Source organism: Rhinolophus ferrumequinum, chromosome 2 (genome assembly GCF_004115265.2).
Source record: "Rhinolophus ferrumequinum isolate MPI-CBG mRhiFer1 chromosome 2, mRhiFer1_v1.p, whole genome shotgun sequence".
In the NCBI taxonomy this organism is placed as follows: domain Eukaryota; kingdom Metazoa; phylum Chordata; class Mammalia; order Chiroptera; family Rhinolophidae; genus Rhinolophus; species Rhinolophus ferrumequinum.
In genome coordinates this window covers 107,384,765-107,401,915 of record NC_046285.1, presented here as the reverse complement: position 1 = coordinate 107,401,915, position 17,151 = coordinate 107,384,765, and the positions used below count along the sequence as shown (strand labels likewise).

At 51.7% G+C, this 17,151-nt stretch overlaps 1 protein-coding gene across 2 annotated transcripts in view; it reads right to left on the bottom strand.

The window, feature by feature from the left end:
- The window catches only part of TRAPPC10 (trafficking protein particle complex subunit 10), an 84,185-nt gene that overhangs the window by 32,131 nt on the left and 34,903 nt on the right, over nucleotides 1-17,151 (bottom strand). For both annotated transcript variants that reach the window (XM_033127353.1, XM_033127360.1), the window contains exons 4-7: nucleotides 16,121-16,317; nucleotides 12,061-12,256; nucleotides 9,751-9,862; nucleotides 7,209-7,456 (exon numbers count right to left, since the gene is read on the bottom strand). In XM_033127353.1, the coding sequence (XP_032983244.1) occupies nucleotides 7,209-7,456; nucleotides 9,751-9,862; nucleotides 12,061-12,256; nucleotides 16,121-16,317 (753 nt within the window). The remainder of the gene's footprint in view (nucleotides 1-7,208; nucleotides 7,457-9,750; nucleotides 9,863-12,060; nucleotides 12,257-16,120; nucleotides 16,318-17,151) is intronic.

Genomic DNA, 17,151 nt, shown 5'->3' with positions numbered 1-17,151 from the left:
GGCGGGAAGCCACGGCACGCGCAGCGCTCACCGCGTCCCGGGCACGCGCTGGTTCCAGCACACGGCAGGCTCAGCAACGACAGTGCTGAGTGCCCGTTTTCAGAGACTTGTGTGGCTTCTTCCATTCCCTATCATACACCGGTTTAAATGTCAGTTTTCACTGAAGGACACCTGCACATTAACCGGCAGGTCATATGGCATCTTGTGACACCTCTGATCTGTCACTTCCCGGTGCCATTTACCTCTTACGTTGCCACTCGCTGTATGTCCGTCTTAGCTGCCAACCAGAGCCCAGTCCCCCAAAGAAACCAGCTACCCTGTTTCCTTTCCACACATTTCAGAGGCCTGGCGGAGCCGGGCTCCACACAGCACAACTTCGGCTGTGGCTCATCGTTTATTTAAAATACGATTATAGTAATACTTTTTTTCACTGTTTTAAAAACTAAATTCCAAAACACACACCGAGAGGTGTGTAAAGGGCAGAAATCCTAAGTTTACAGCTCACTGGACTTTTACATTTGTCACCACCACTCAAATCAAGAAACAGACCATTTCCATTATTCTAGAAGTTTCCCTCGAGCCCCTTTTCCCAGTTAAGACCTACCCCCCGAAAGCACCCCTATTCTGTCACCAGCAGTGCCTTCTGCCTGACTTGAACTTCATACAGTCACACAGGCGAGCCCAACTGCACGTGGCACCCTCGTGGGGTGACCTTGGGACTGTCAGCAGCTTGCTCTGCTCTCCTGTGGGTATCAGGCCTTCCCGATACGTGCGACGCATTCACCCACCCCTGCCCATGGGCGTTCGGGCTGTTCCCAGGGCTTGTACTCTGGGTACAACGGTGTGAATGTCACCCATCTGGGGAGGGAGCCTTCTCAGGCCCCCACGAGCCAGGCCCGTGTGCTTGGAGCTCGGGCAGCACCGGTGCCCCTCCCCAGGGGTGCCTGCTCGTGCCGCCTCATCGCCCACGATCTCCTCTAGAGGCTGCACAGGGCAGGGAGGGGCCGCAGCAGGTGTCCCTAAGTCTCCCATCCAGATGCAGGTGGCCAGTCAGCCATGCTGCACAGGGGCAGTCCACCAGCTCTCTCTACTGCCAGAAATTCCCCTGTCAGAGCGGCGGCTGGGTCACAGGCACCTCTGCCATTCCCAGACTTGTCTGCCCGTGGGACTCACTTTTCCTGGATCCCTAGGAACGGGGTTGCTGGGTCACAGGACCGGCACATGCGTACTAGGCTTTCGGAGATACCGCCAAAGGGTTTTACCAGGTAGTTTTCCAAATCTACACGTGTTATCACCAAACCCAGGTTCCGATGCTCCTGTATCCTCACCAATGTTTGGTACTGTCCATCTTTTTAAATACTACTTTATCCACTAAGGGAAAGTTTGAGAATTTTTTAAAAGTCCAATAAACCTTGGGAAAGAGTGGCTGTTCTGCAGCCCTGGTACCAAGTAACCACTAGAACCGGTGTAAACCTGTGCAAATGACAGCGAGCTCACCTCGGAGCCAACCCAGGAGCGTCAGCCCCTAACCTAAGGGGCAGCCGACGTGGGACCTCCATGTTCGACAAACACGCCAGCAGTGCCAAGTGACCTACATGGGTCACCCAGGAGCCACATGTCCGTGGACAGATGCAGCCTGCGTCCCCGGGAGCCGCCAGCCCAGAACCACGTCCACATCACCCAAATCCAACAAAGAGTGAGCCTGCGCTGGGCTCGGAGGGCCGAACGCACCCAGCAAAGCTCTGGGCTGTCATCTTGCTGGCACCAGGTGGTGTGCTCAGCGACTCTTGACAATTCACAGTCCCTAATGAGAAGAACGCTGAGACTTTTCCAGACTTCGGGGCTAATGTCTTAATCATCACCTCATTTCTTAATCTACATTCTTTAGTTTTCCTAAAGCCCCCACCTCTCCCCACACCAGTATTATTAAACAGCAAGAGCTGTTTCACCACTTTCAAAGCCTAAAAGGAAAGACACTCTTTCTATTCTTTCTTCTGTTAAACCTGTGCTTCTTACATAATCTGAATACTGAAAACCACAGCGTCCCAGGTGAACCCCGACACGCCCACCCCTACTAGAGGAGCACAACTGCAGCAGCCCCCACTCGGAGCTCCCTGCCAGTCTCCAGCCCCCTCGCAAACCCAGCACTGGCCAGACTGCACAACAGACTGTTTTGCTTAATCTTGAACTTCGCATACATGGAAACAAAACATGTGCAATCTGTGTGTGACTTCCTTGGCTGCACTTGACGTTGGGGAGGTCCACCCACCGCGAGGCCATCCGTGGTCCTGCTCACTGCATCCTGGGGTGTGGACAGTTGGGTTATTTCCAGTTTCTAGAAACTATGAATAATGCTGCACGAGCACTGCACTTGCCTTTGGGGACACACACAGATGTGTTTCTATCTACACCAGGAGTACGTGTATGTTACGCTCCCGTAGACACTGCCAAACAATTTTCCAAAGTAAACATATGTGCTCACTGGTCACTGCACACATGCTCACTGGTCACTGCGTATGTGCTCACTGGTCACAGCACAGTGCTCACTGGTCACTGTATATGTGCTCACTGCATACGTGCCCACTTGTCACTGCGTATGTGCTCACTGGTCACAGCACAGCACTCACTGGTTACTGCACAGTGCTCACTGGTCAGGTCACTGCTCAGTGCTCACTGGTCATAGCACATGTGCTCACTGGTCACAGCGGTGCTCACTGGTCACTGCACATGTGCTCACTGGTCACTGCATACGTGCTCACTGGTCACTGCATACCTTTTTTCCTATTTTTCTACAGATTTGTCAGTGCTTCCTAAGTGACAGGTTAGTTCTTGTGCATTGTGGATCCGAGTCCTTCCTGACCTCACACCCTGCAGACCCTCCTTTGCCCTTCCCACCCCCCATTTGCCTCTTACTCCCTCAGGGACATCTCCTGTGAAGAGAAGGGCTCACTTCCAGTTTATCACACTCTAGCTTCCTTCATGCTTGCTGCTTGCGTGCTGATGAAGAAACACCTGCTACCCTCAAGACCATGATCTCTCCCTCCCACGTTATCTTCGAGAAGTTTTCTTGTTTCATCTTTCAAATTCAGATCAAACTCCACCTGAAATTAACTGTGCATGGTGGGTGATCAAGACTTATTTTTACGTACAGATATTCAGTTGACTCCGAACCATTTATTCACTGAATAAATTTTTCTCGAATCCATTTATTTAAAATCTACCCCACGCCTCCTTCCGAACTTCATCCTTTCTCCCTGGATAGCGGCAGAAGTCTCTAAGTCTTCTCCTTGCCTGGATGGAACTCTTCACCTCCTGCCCACCACCCACAGCAGGCCCTACACCGTGCAGGGCATGCGGCCTCAAACCCCACCATGGCACACAAGCACTGTCATGACCCCCCCTCCAACTCTGCTTCCAGTACCGCTGAGCCTCACCCCCGCCCGACCTCACCCCTAAGTGCTAATGAGACTAAGACCCTTTGTGATTCTTTAAATAAGCACTGTCTTCTCTGCCCGGGACGTACTCTAGCACTTGCCACCACAACCCACGCCCACCTGGTGAATTCTCCCCAGCCTACTCACCCCATTAAAACGCCAGCTCCACGGGGTGGGGTGGGGTGGGGTCAGGTCTGCCTTGCCCTTTGCTAAGAGCTCGGTTCCTGGTTTCAATGCTTATTTGGCATAAAACAGGTGCTCAACGAGTATCTGTTGACTGAATGACTCTTAAAACTTAGCTCATACAAGACCACCCCCGGGAACCTGCGTAAACGTTTACTGAAGTTAACTGAACCACACACACAGCAGGGCCTCGTCCTTCCTGACACCGCCCCCACACACACACACCTGAACAGTCTTCTCTGACTGCCTGGCAACCTGCGCACACGCCTGCCCAGTGCCCTCGCCTGTGCGTTTCTGCCCCATATGTGTCCCTTCTCGCCCAGCTCCCGTGTTTGCCACAGTGCCGGGCAGACAATCAGCTGTTTCTCGAAGGATGCTTGGCAGCCCTTCTCTTCCTAGAGCCGCCGACTCTTCTGCGTCTTCCTCAGCAACCCCCTTCACTCACACTGGCCCCTGCTCCTGCCTTCTCCTGCTCCTCTTCCAGCTCAGGTCCTCATGGCTCAAGGGCACACAACAGCCTCCATCTGTCCACAGAGGAGGCCAGCAAAGAGCCTGGTACACGGCATTTTTGAGCATAGAATCAAATGTATAAAAATAAGTAAATAATTTCGAGTCTTCTGACTTTTGAATGTTTCCAGAAATTTTTAAAACAAACTCTAAGAATAAATTTTTCAAGTTATCTGCCAACTGCAAAATGTATTTAAGATATGACAAGCCTCGCACCCCTCAAGAAACCAACCTGTAGAAGAAATCTTAGATGAGAAAGGAGACTAATTTCATGCTTGAAGTGTCACATAACCTCTAGTCTCCTGAGAACGCCAGCACAGGAGTGTACGTGGAACTCTATCCTCTGACACGAACAGCCAAGAAGACGTGACCAAGGAAGGTCATGCTGAGACCTAACGTGTGTGAAGGGCTGGCGACGTGCAGATGCTCTCCTACGCTCCCTGTGTGCCTGTCACCTCAGGTCCTCAGCCCGAATGCCAGCGCCTGGTCCGCCTCCCTCTCGCTGGCGGAACAACGGAGCTCCAAGGGTCAGTGAAGGAGTCAAGGTCCTGGCAGGAAGGGGTGAGCGGGACCCGAGTGCAGGCCATGGACTCCAGAGCCAGCCCTCCTGTCCTCGGTGCCGGACACTCTTCCTAAACCCTCACAAGGGACAGCTGACTAGCCAAAGGCTCCTGGTGTGAGAAGGCAGTTCCCACAGAGCACTCCTGTGGGTGGCACTCCCGTCCACATGGTCACATGAGAGCTGCAGGCTCATCCCGGGAAGAGCCAAGCCCCAGGGACCTCGTGCATGGACTGAGGGAAGAGGACACTGAGTGATGGGGCTGAGGACAGGGAACAAGCTGCAAGCTGGGTCGTTAGTCAGGAGAGGGGCCTGAGGGTGGGCAGCGGGCGGTGTCCTCACCCTGCATTCAGCACCCAGCCTTGGTCAACTCACTGCAAGGGGTGTCGCAGAGCCAGGAAGTGCAGAGTGCAACAGACACGATTAAGTGTGGGGACAGCGTCCACGCAGGGAAACAGCAAGATGACCGTGACCATTTTGCTCAGACGAGAGCCGGGTGTGTGGAGCAGGGGGCGACGTGAAGCTCCGGGAAGCCATGCCCCCAGACAGCCATGCCACCTCCCCCCGGACAGCCATGCCACCTCCTCCTGGCACGTCCTCTTTCTGGCCTAAGGGTAACAACCAGCTGTTTCCATGCCCTTCCGCGTGGCCAGAGGGCTGACAGGACCCAGGCGACAAGCTGTGCGCTGGGAGAGCTGACGAGAGGCCACGGGCGAGCAGGACACCCCCAGAATGGACTGGGCTCGCTGGAGCGAGAAGGGATCCAGGGTGGGACAGCGGAGGGAAAGGCGTCACTACCCCTACTCTGCTGGATGTCCCTGCTGGCCTCCCAGATGCGCTCTCCACACTCTCCCCCTGCTGTCCTATGTGATGTCTCAATGGGCCCCTGGGCCTCCAGCTTCCAGAATGCCCAAGGGAGATGGGAGGGAGGGAGGGATGGAGGGGCGGCCCTGCTGCCTCCTTCCCCGGGGCCACTGGCCCCTCGCTGCGCCCTCAAGGCCACTTGCTCTGCTGGCTGCCAGCCACGCTTTGACTTGTCAACTTTCAAAGGCAAAAAGAATTGGAGAAAGAGTCTCAAGTCCTTGCGTTTGTGACAGGCTGGGCCCGGCACAAAAGGGGCTGGCTGGGCACCACTCTCTGTGGCTCCCACGCCTGTGCCACGCTGTGCAGCGCTGCCTGATGAGCCCTCCTGGGCTTATCCCAAGTTCAGTGCCAAGTGTGGCCTGCCGGGCTCTAACACACACCCCGCCGCCCCCAGTCCACTAACCAGACGACCTGTCTAGGTCGGGTCAGCTCTCCAGGCACACGTGACCGGACGCTCGGCCGGTGGACGACGGCTGACCCACAGCCTCCGCCTGCACAGCAAGGTCGGAGCAGCCAGAGCAATGCCCGAAACCTGCTCGCTACAGGCAGCCAAAAGGATGTTATTTCGAGGTGGAAAATGTTCTTTTTCCTCACTTGCCTGATTAGATGTCTAAGGCAAGAAAAATAATTTGCTAAAAACTCTTAAATTCTTGAGTTTGTGACTCAGTGGAGCTAGGCAGTTCTTTAGAAATTAACTAAAAAAATTTCTCTTCGTTTGGGTTAAAAACATGTTTACATTTCTTGAGACGGCTTTGAACCAGGCGTTGAGCCTATTATTTGGTATTGTAGGCACATAAAAGAAGAGCCGCCGCTGCTTTATGAAAGACAATCCCTCCCCACGGCTTAGCTGATACAGCGACGTTATCTCCCCTAAGACGCTGGTGACTGCGCCCCTCGGCGCACATGTGTGGGCTCGGACCGCCGGCTGGGTAGCTGCTTCTGGGACGACTTCCGGAACGGGGCAAGTCACCGACCCGCTTCCAGACCCACTCTCCTCAGGTGTGAAGGGTACTAGACCACTCCCTCGGAGAATCCTCTGAACCACATGGAACGTTCTATATGTGCTTGTGTGCATTTTTCAGGGCAAGGAGGTCGCCGAAACAAAACGGCGGGCACCCAGGCGCGAGTCATGAGGCTCCTGAGTGCACTGGGATGTGCAGAGTCCACAGGCAGGAGAAGAGCTCGGGAGCCCTTCTGCTCTCCAAAAGCAGTGCTGCCTCCCTACAGGTAGGCAACGTGAGGCCTCCCCGGGCCTGCCTTCACACACAAAGCACACGCGCAGGCGCTGTGCCTTCCCTGAAACCCCGTGCTGAGGACCCCGTGGCACAGCCTGCCGTGCGTGCCACACCAGTGAGCACCGTCCACCCGGGGCGAGGCATCTTTCCAGTGGAGACCAACTCCCACGGAACCACCTTCATTCCACCACGAAACTGACCTAGGCGGCTCTCCCCGGGCCACCATGCTCTCCCTCTACCAGGCGGAGAGCAGAACCTTACTTGGCAGCCATTCGCTAATCACTGTTGGGAGTGCCTGTGCAAGTAACATGCTGAGAAGGAAGGGCATTCAGAGATGACCGCCGCCTATGCAGCCCGTTCAGGGCCTGGGAGGTCGCGGTCGGGGCAGTGGGGACACGCGGGGGATGAGTGGCGAGGGGGACTCACGTCCAGCAGCTTCAGCTCCTGCACGCAGCTGTGCAGCAGCTCCAGGGCGCGCTGGGCCACCTCCCACGGCCGCTGCAGGAAGAGAAGCAGGGTGCACTGACGAGAAAACAGGTAGCTGCGCAGGTCCAACAGGGTGGCTTCCTGCCTCTGGATCAGCTCGCGCTTCTCCATATCTATGGGCTTCCGGAGGACCAGTCCGTTCCAGCTCTTCACCGGCTGGCAGAAAAAAGTCAGCCAGTTGGCACCATCTAGACAAACACACATCATGAAAGGCGCTGACTACAGTCCTTCCCCTTCACCTTCCGAGACTCGTGCTCAGGACGATGGCGCCTTGGCACCAACGGGCAGCTGACGCCCTGGCTCCTCCATGATCACTGGCCCTCCCCTTCGGGTCGGTGTGGAGCAGTCTAGGGGCACCAGGCTGGGCAGTCACCCCAAGTCCCCCCGCAGGACTTGGCACTTGATGAGTGCAGAGTAACACGCCGAGGCCTTGGCACGCCGCCGCACTGTGCCGGGGGTTGTGCACAGAGTGACAGGCTGAGGGCTCAGGGAGCTCGGAGGGGAGGTGCGAGGCCTGGCGGGCGTGGGCGCAGCACTGCCTCCCTGTGCCCGAGGGCGGCCTGCTCATGCGGCCACGCTGAGCGTTTGGTCCCCCTCACCTCACACTCCGCCTTACTCTGCTGTCCCTAACTGCACCGTGTTGGGCAGCAGGAAGGGACAGCAGGCGCAGCAGCAGGAGCACCGGGGATATGCTTGTGGTGAAAATCTCCAGCGAGGCTCCCAATTTTAACTTAGAACCCCAACACTCAAATATTATCTTAAGACAACATAAGAATCTACAATAACAAGTCATTCAATTTTTATGAAAGAAAATTTCAATCTATTTTCCTCACTTCCAAAGCGATGTCATATCCATTTCATTCTATGTTCACGTCAGAAGGACCCTATACTGGCATCTGCCGCGACGGAATGTCAGTCCCACCTCCAACACCCAGCAGGCTCTCCGGTCTTGACCCTACACTCCGAGCATAGGGCGCATACCACGTGCAGGGCCAGCCCACCCCCCGAGTCCCCACCCTCAGGACTCTCCTGGCTCACGCTCACCGGCCGTTCAGGTCTCTGTGCCAATGCCAGCTGCGCGGAGACCCTCCCGGACTGTCCCAAAATGAAACAGCACCTACCGCCACCCTCCCCCCTCCTCTGTATCTTTTCCTGCAGCCTGCTCTTATTTTATTACCACCTAACTTTATGTTAATATTTATCTTTCTGGAGCTGTTTCCCCTTCACGTAAACTCTATGAAGGGAGGGATTTTGTTTCATTCCCCACGGTATTTAGAACGGTGCCTGGTACACAGTGGACTCCCCACAAGTATCTAGGGAATGAAGGACCAAACACGAACCACCTTATCATTCAGCTGCAAAACTTGGTCCAGGCTCACTTCTGGATTTTAAATGGCCCCAGATTTATTTTAAAACTGAGAGAATAAAGAAATCTTGGAATGTGTAAGATTATTTAAAAGATGTATATGTATAATACGAATATGCAAAATATAGGAAATGTAATTTGACCTCTTCTAAATGTTTAAAAATTTAATTAGTAAATACTTTGCTTTGGTTGTATGTTTACATTCGTGCCTTAGCAAAGTAAGAGATCCAAACCTGGAAGCGGTAAAAACCAGTTTGGAGTGAGACTCGGCAATGACACTTCATCCTCACTTCCAGAGCATGCGCAGTGCCCAGGCTCAGGCAGACTGGCCCAGGACCTCAGCTACCAGGGTTTTCTGGCAGACTCTATGGCTCTCTGACATTACTCTTTTCTTCGGACACCATGACAAGGGTTCTCTCAAAAAGAACACCAACAAAGACGTCTATTACAGCCCCGCTGTAGTGTCAAGAGTGACAACAACTCAAATGCCCAACACCAGGCATGGCTGATAAAGTAGGAAGACACAATGCGAAGCCCCAGGCAGCCGAGGACACAAGTAACTGAAACCCTCGCCCGCTAACGGGGCGAGACACCTGCGATGGGCCTCAACAGGAGCAGCGGGCTGCAGACAAACATTCACAGAGAGGACGCCGTGTCCACCAAAGAATCAACCAAAACACAGTGAGGATGATTAGAAATGTTTTCTTTGTATATGGTTTCACTGCGCTAATCCTGCACTTTTAAAAGAATTTAAGAAAGCATCTGAAAGTTTCAAAGACAGATGAGCACCCATTACAACGGTGTCATATAAAGCTCAGTGCATGAGCACTCAGATACTACAAGGACGACTTCTCCACAGGAGTAAAACTCCCCACTAAGTTGTAGCAATGACACTACATGTGAAAAGCAACTACTTATGACTTAAGATTCTTCCGAAAGTAAAAGTGACTAATTCTTAACTCTTGTTAATTTCCTAGTGGGAATATTTCCTATATAATTTACGTAAAAGCAGTAACAAAAGATGACTGAATCCTGTGGTGAATGGCAGCTGCCATACTATTGAAAAGTGGGGGAACCGCTGTGACAAGGACGTGCTCCCGAGACGTTAGCACTCACCGCCAGCACCGAAGTTGACCACGTACTGCGAGAAGAGGGCGTCCAGCTCGTCATACTGCACTAGAGCATCTTCAAACTGCTGCAGCATCTCAAACACAAATGCAAGCTCCTCCTGTTCACCCAGGAAATCCAAAAACACAAACACAAATCAACTTTCTGAAACACGATATAGAAACAGTCCTAGAGACGACACCAGAGAAAGGCACACAGCGTTATGACTAATGCGTGCACTGTGCTAATAAGAGCCAGCGTGATGACATGTCACCATTTACGCAGGCACAGAGGAGGACCAAACGAAGCAGGAGGAGGCCAGGAGCTCTGGGAAGCTCCAGGACCTGTCAGCAGCACGGGACACAGTCACCCTCCTGTCCCTTGTCATTCCCTTGCCATCTCAGACACACGTTTTTAACTGGAATTCTTCCGTGGAAGAGCTGGGCCTTCGCCTCCATTTAGTCATTTAACTGCTAGTTCTTTCTGTCCATGTAGACTCGTGGGCATTCAGTTTATTCCCTGGGTTAAAATCCGATTCTGTCCTTCTTTATGTTGTAGCACAAACTGGTCCAGCTTTGGCCACGGAGGATCCTTTAGGCGCTGCTTCTGTCCCTCTGACAGCCCCCAACCTTTTCTTGTGCACTTCCTTACTTGCTGGTTCTATGAGATATTCCGGGTCCATCTTGTCTTTTTCCGGACACCAGCCCTGGAATCAGCCACTTTTACAAGAAGCCCTGGCAACTTAGTGGAGAATGGAGTCTAGAAACCAAGATCTTGGCACTAGGTGTGCTCATTTACAATTGAGGTGTCATTTTCTTCTAGGTTCTGTCAGAGGACACAGCAAGAAAACGTATGTATATGATTGTGTACTAACCCTCACACACACATGCCCCTGTATTTCTGAATTAACTTATCCATCCATCCATTAATCCATCCATCATCCACCCATCCATCCATTAATCCACCATCCATCATTCACCCATCTCATCCATCCGTCCATCCATTAGCCTATCCGTCCATCCATCCATCCATTCATCCATCCATCCATCATTCACCCATCCCATCCATCCATCCATCCATTAGCCTATCCGTCCATCCATCCATCCATCCATCCATCATTCATCCATCTCATCCATCCATCCATCCACCATCCATCTACCTACCCATCCAAACATCCACCAAACCACGGGTTCACAACGATACCTCAGATTCCAATCCACCACCACCGGTTTCATTTAGACCCTCCCCCTTTTCCTTGTTTGTAACTCTTAGAAACGAAGTTTAATAAGCTCGAAGGGTGAAGAGACAGGACCTCTGAAAGGTCTGTAGCAGAGCAAATCATCCAAATACACTACAACATAAGCATCAGAACAAGAGATAAAAACACCACAATGTGTAATCAGAATTGGTTTTTATTCGTTCAAAGTGCACTGTTTCTTCAGTAACTGATACACAGTGACATTTAAATGTGAAAACCATGGTGACTAAGGACAAGGAACCCTAAGGGCAACATTCTTGTCACTGTGCAGAGTCAGGAAGGTCCCCTCGTCCCTGAAGTATACTATCACACATCCTTTGTTCACTTACAACTTTCCTTCTTCACACAGAAAAAGGGCTATTACAGACAACAGTTTTAAAAACTAGACATCTTCAACAACAGTAAAGTACTAGCATGAGACTGTCTGGTACTGGAGCCCAAGATCAAGACCAAGTGCGGAGGCCGCGCCCCTGCAAAGTCAGGCCCAGTCGCCAGCCAGGCAGCGGGGCCCCTTCCCCATCGGGCCGTCACCACTGCTCGGGCTCCTCTGCCTCCGACCCCAGAAGGCCCGCGACACCAACAGCCAGTACCAGCTGAGGACAAGGTCATCTCGTCAAGGGCGAGATGCCAAGCTGCGGCAGCAGGGAGCTGATGACAGCCACTCAAGGGACCACCTCTGGCCCTCTGCTTGATGAGCCAAGAGACTGAAACATCTGTTAGCTACGCTGTTCCCCCAAAATAAGACAGAGCCGGACAATCAGCTCTAATACATCTTTGGGAGCAAAGATTAATATAAGACCCGGTACTTATATTATTATATCATATCATATCATATTATACCTGGTCTTATAGTAAAATAAGACCGGGTCTTACATTAATTTTTACTTCAAAAGACGCATTAGAGCTGATTGTCCGGCTAGGTCTTATTTTCAGGGAAACACGGTAGTACATTGTCTCTTGGTTTTAAAAACTATGCCAATTAGAATCACCACAGAGAGCCGCCTTACGAGAGAGAGAGAGAGAGAGAGAGAGAGAGACCCAGATCTATCTCAGTCAAGTACCTGAACCATGAAATATTCACAGAAGCTCCAGCCAGGCTCAGTCCTCTTCTCCCTCAAGGTTCTCATGTCATCCTCAAACTTGCCTAGGTTTTTGGTAAATGACATAAGAAGCAACGTCCTGAGTTTGGTCAGGAAGGCGTTCCAGGATTCCTGAGTTCGAGAAGAGTCCTTCAGGGGGTCGGAGAGCACGACGCACCTGCGGAGACATGGACGGACTACCTGGGCAATACTCTCCAAGCACAGCCCCACTGCCCCGCTGTGCCATCCTCCAGAGTGTAAACGACTTCCTCCCTCCACGCCTTCCCTCTTTCCCTCCCTCCCTCCTTCCTTCTCTCATTAACTGGTGAAAGACATCAGGCAAGCAGTGAGAAATCAGATTAGGAAAAGGTTAACGCCACATGAGCAGTAAGTGCTATTCCAAGGAGACACTATAGAATGGACTGGAAAGGAGGAGAGGGCTACAAGCTTTGACTCCGCCTCCAGGTTCTCTGTACAAAAGGTGGTCATGTCACACTCACTTCTCAAACCTTATTTCCCCTGCCCCACTTCAAAAGCCTCTTTTGGTTCCATGACAGGATAAAATTTAAATTTCTGAAACATGGCATATGAGGACCCCTACAAGTGGATCCCACTCAGTCGTCTTTAATCCTTACGATCCCTGTTCAGCTTCGCATGCTCTTGCCTTTCTACCGAGTACGTTCCTATTCGCCCTTCACAACCCAGCTCAGCTGACCCGTCCTCACAACCGTCCGGCCACCATCACGCCCCAGGGCTTGTCCCCTGGGCCCGTGATTACACCCCTAACCCAGTGAGCGCCACGCTGTCAACACCTCCTCTCTCTGTAGGCCTGTTTCTCCCCCCAGACAGTGAGCTCCCCCAGAGCAGGGCGAATAAATGATAAATAAATAAAGGCTTAGGAGAACAGGCTTAACATGGAGGCACGATATGTTTCTCTACACAAAGACTGCATCTGTTGTGGGAAAGCATCAGAGGCTTAACACTGCAAGAGTGTCCAGTGGATCTGGAAACGACAACTTATCCATCCAACAGGCTGGGCAAGGCAACTTTCTTCACCCTTTAATAATTTAGAAAGACGATGAGTCAATCTGAACTCAAATAATTTTACAGTATTATGCTCTGGGCCCCAATGTGTCCTCAGTGAAGTCTACCTGCAGGAGCAGCGACAGGACCAGATCCTCAGTTTCCTCTCCCTGTACCCCTCACTCACACCCTTGCACGAAGGCTAACTAGGGAACAATACGCCACTGGACAGACGGGAGCAGCGCACGGTCTAGGTGACTCACAGGTGGGCAATCAGCGCACGGAGCAGACGCAACACTCAGCGGCTGACGTCAATTCGTCACTCCACGCCCCGCACACTGTTCCTTCTGCCGAGACACAGGGGTCCAGCCAGCTCACTCCTACGGCCCCCCAAAAGACTGCCATGTATTTATTCACTGTCTGAGCGGTTAGAAGCTACGGCTCAGTGGTTCCTCCTTCAGGCCTCTCCAGGACTGGAGCTCCAGGTTACTCCCCACAAGACACAGAAGAGCCCCCCCTACCTACAGGTGTGGGTGGAAAAGGAAACGGACACCAACAGCAACCCCCAAAACAGTATTTTTCTCAGTGACCTTGTTCTTACCAATCGGACACTATACTCATCATTAACTCTACCCCTTATTTATGCCCTTCAACTTTTGCTGCTTCTAGACCTTTGGTAATTAAAAAGCACTATGTTTCAGAAATTCCCATCAAGCCTAGATGGTTAACTCGGAAAGGGAGAGCCCCAAACAGCTCCTCAAGTCAGGGGAGGTGGGGGCCAATGGGGAGAAGAGCAGCGTCTCAGGGTCCTGGCTGCTCGGCCGTCCTGGGCAGCTGCTCAGAGGCGCAGTGTCACCGGGAGCTGCAGGCTGGGTTCTCCGCCAGTCAGGGGGACAACTAACAAGGCAACCCTCTGCCTCAGTCATACTTACCCACTGCCTGAAATGCACCAAACTGTTACCAAGCAATTTTCCTTTTAGGGATTTATCCTAAGGACGTATACAGTATCAGAGCTAGAGAGATCTTTATAACATTGTTGTTTATAATAATAAGTCTGCAATAACTTACAAGCCCAGCAGAGGACTGTATAGATAAGTTATAGTACACTGGTAACTACAGAATATTAGCAACTCACCAACAATAATGGTGTAGGAATACACTGTAGGAAAAATTGTCACAAGGTATTTAGGGGGAAGGACAGGTATAAAACATTATGCATAATACATTACACATGTCTACAAGTCCGAAAGATACATATCAAATACTACAAGTGAATACCTTTTTTCTTTTTGCTCATTACCTTTTTCAAATACTTCTACAATGAACATGTAAATATTTATAATCAGAAATTAAAAAAACAGTAAGCCACTTTAAGATCAGGTTCCAATATCCCCAACGGCAGAAACAACACAGTCTAATGAAACAATTGTCAATACAGATGTGGCTAAACTCAAACTTATGAAAATCTGACCCAGCTTTTCATATTAAGAAATATAGACTTGTCCAGGTGGCTTTTCAAACTAACGAAAATCAAAATGTTAGGAGGCATGTTTAAATACTGAAGATAAAATGCTAAAAATTTCAGTAAGTTAAACTTTACATAGTCATTAAAATCAAGTTAGTTTTAAATGGGCTCACCAGAAATATACTTTTGGCAATTAGATAAAAATACATAACTTAAAAGTAATCAACAGGTACTTTGAAAAATTTATTACAGAATTTGAACATTTCACAAGGTTAGACTACTACACTCCATTAATACCAACTTATTTACCTACTAAAATCCCCAATAAATATGATTTCTTTTGTTATATTAAAAGCACTCCAAGGCCACTTGGTTTGGTTTTCGTTCATCCGGGCGGGCCCATCCTCCCCTGGCCCCTCCAGGGCTGTGGCAACCTGCCCTTCCTGCTCTGACACACTCGGTCATGGCTCACCCTATGAATTCCTTTCAAATGTGTGAATAAGAGACCTTAGAAAAAAATTCCACAAGTCCAGATTGCATGAAATTTTTCTAATATAAACCATAAGCTCAACAACCTATAAACAAGGCAAGTTTGAACACTCCTGAAAAGGAAGCCCACGTGTGACGTCCCCTGAAGAGCTGTGCATTCACTGCGTGCCCTGACACAGGCACATCACGGAACCAGGCAGCCACGTGGCAGTGTGGTTAGTGCCCAGGCCACACCCCCGGAGCGCCCCCTAACTCCTTGGCGCCCTTCTTCCTCAGCCCCGCAGCTGCGTTCTCAAGGCAGCGCACAGGCTCCTGCCGCACACCCTGAACCCTCTGCCTGAGCATGTGCGACCGTGGTCACCGCAGGTGTGATCACCTGGGTGTGAAGCAAGGTCGATGTCTGCCACTAGATCATGTGGTACCAGAGCAGGGATCAGCTCCCCACTGCACCCCAGGGCCTGGGTGAGCTAAAGTGCTCAAGTCCGAGGTACACATGAAAATTGTCCGGGTGTTAAGCAACATGCTGGTTGGCACGGCTGGGAACGGCACACTGTCAGAGGAAGTGAGCTGACACCAACAGCGCAGGGCCCAGGCAGGGAAAAGTCAGCCCATGCAACAGCGTGACCGCCAAAGCTTCAGCTGTCCCTTCCCAGTTTCTGAAGGAGATGAGTCAGCATTTTGTAACTTCTGCTTTAAGGAACTCTCACTAGGTGTTCAAAAGGTCAACAAACAGAACAGAGGGTCCCAAAGATAAGACCTCGAAGGACTCCTGCTGTTCACAAGGCCTGCCAGACTCCTCCATGGCCCCCTAGGCGAACACTCCTTATCCACCTGCAGAAAGGGGATCCAGTGTGTGGCCGCTCCCACGGTCACTGACCCACAGGACCTCTCCCCGGGCAGGGCACTGCACAGACCAGGACCTCCACGCGGGGACAGACTGGTACTCTCTTCAGTGCCCCATCACGTGCTCAAGTGTCAGCCATAACAGTCGCTTGCTACCCAGAAGCCAGTAATCTGTCCCGTCCAGACAGCAGCCCAAGGAGGTAAAATTAAAGATGCACTTACCTGTCACTCTGTTTATTACAAAAATCATTTCTTATTTTGTCCACAATAGAAGTTCGGGGAAGGATGTTGGTTTTGTTTTTTTTCTTGGCATCATTTTCAACTACCACTATTAACCAGTCCACAGAGCTATGAGCTTTCAGAATATTCTGCCACTTGGTAAGGTCGTCTTTGACTGTAGCTTTATACACTTCAGTGTCCTAAAAATAAATAAGTCACTGTGAAAGCAAGTTAATCAATCCCTTCGTTTACACGGCAAACCGTGTCTAATCACAGGGAGCACAGCGGTTCCCGGCTTGGGGATGGGGACGCTCCAGGGGACGTCCTGCACTGAGCCACGGCCACAGCACTCTGGGCAGGCCACAGCACACAGCGCCACCCGCGGGGCACAGTATCCCCGAAGCCCTTCCAGGGTCACAGAGGAAGACACTGAGTCAGGGAGCTCAGGAGTTTGTCGTCAGTGACCCAGGCGGCTTGGTGAGTGGGACTGTAAAACCCAGGCCTGTGTGGGTAAAGGCGCTGCGCCCAAGCCCCGCAGGAGTCTCAGCTACGCGTGTGCCCTGCTGGGGGAGGAGGGTGGCCTCCTAGAGTTGCGGGCTGCCTGGCAGCGCGGGGCCCAGGCCACATGCAAGAAGCCCAGGGCAGCCCCCCAGCTCTCTGTGAGCCCCAGAGCCACTCCAACCTCAATGCCATTTGCAGGCCACATGAGGGGCAAGGAAGCTTCAGATGCAAACCCAGCAAAGAGCACAAGTGAGGGCTTCCTGAAAGTTCTGCTTCACGAGGATGGATCGACAGCGGAAGCATCGTGGTCCTAAAGAGCAGGGCTGCTTCTGACTCTGAGCAGCCTGCCAAGAGAGCAGCACAGCCAGCCTCCCAGAGGCCGGGGAGTCCCGGCCCCGTCTCTTCAGGGAGAAGCAGGGAAACTTCCCTCGCTACCTGTTCCTCTGCTTACAAGGGCCCTTGGCTCTGTAAATCCACTTAGAAAATCTCAAACCAAGATGCTGAAGTCCTTTCAAAAGTAGGCACTTCAAAAC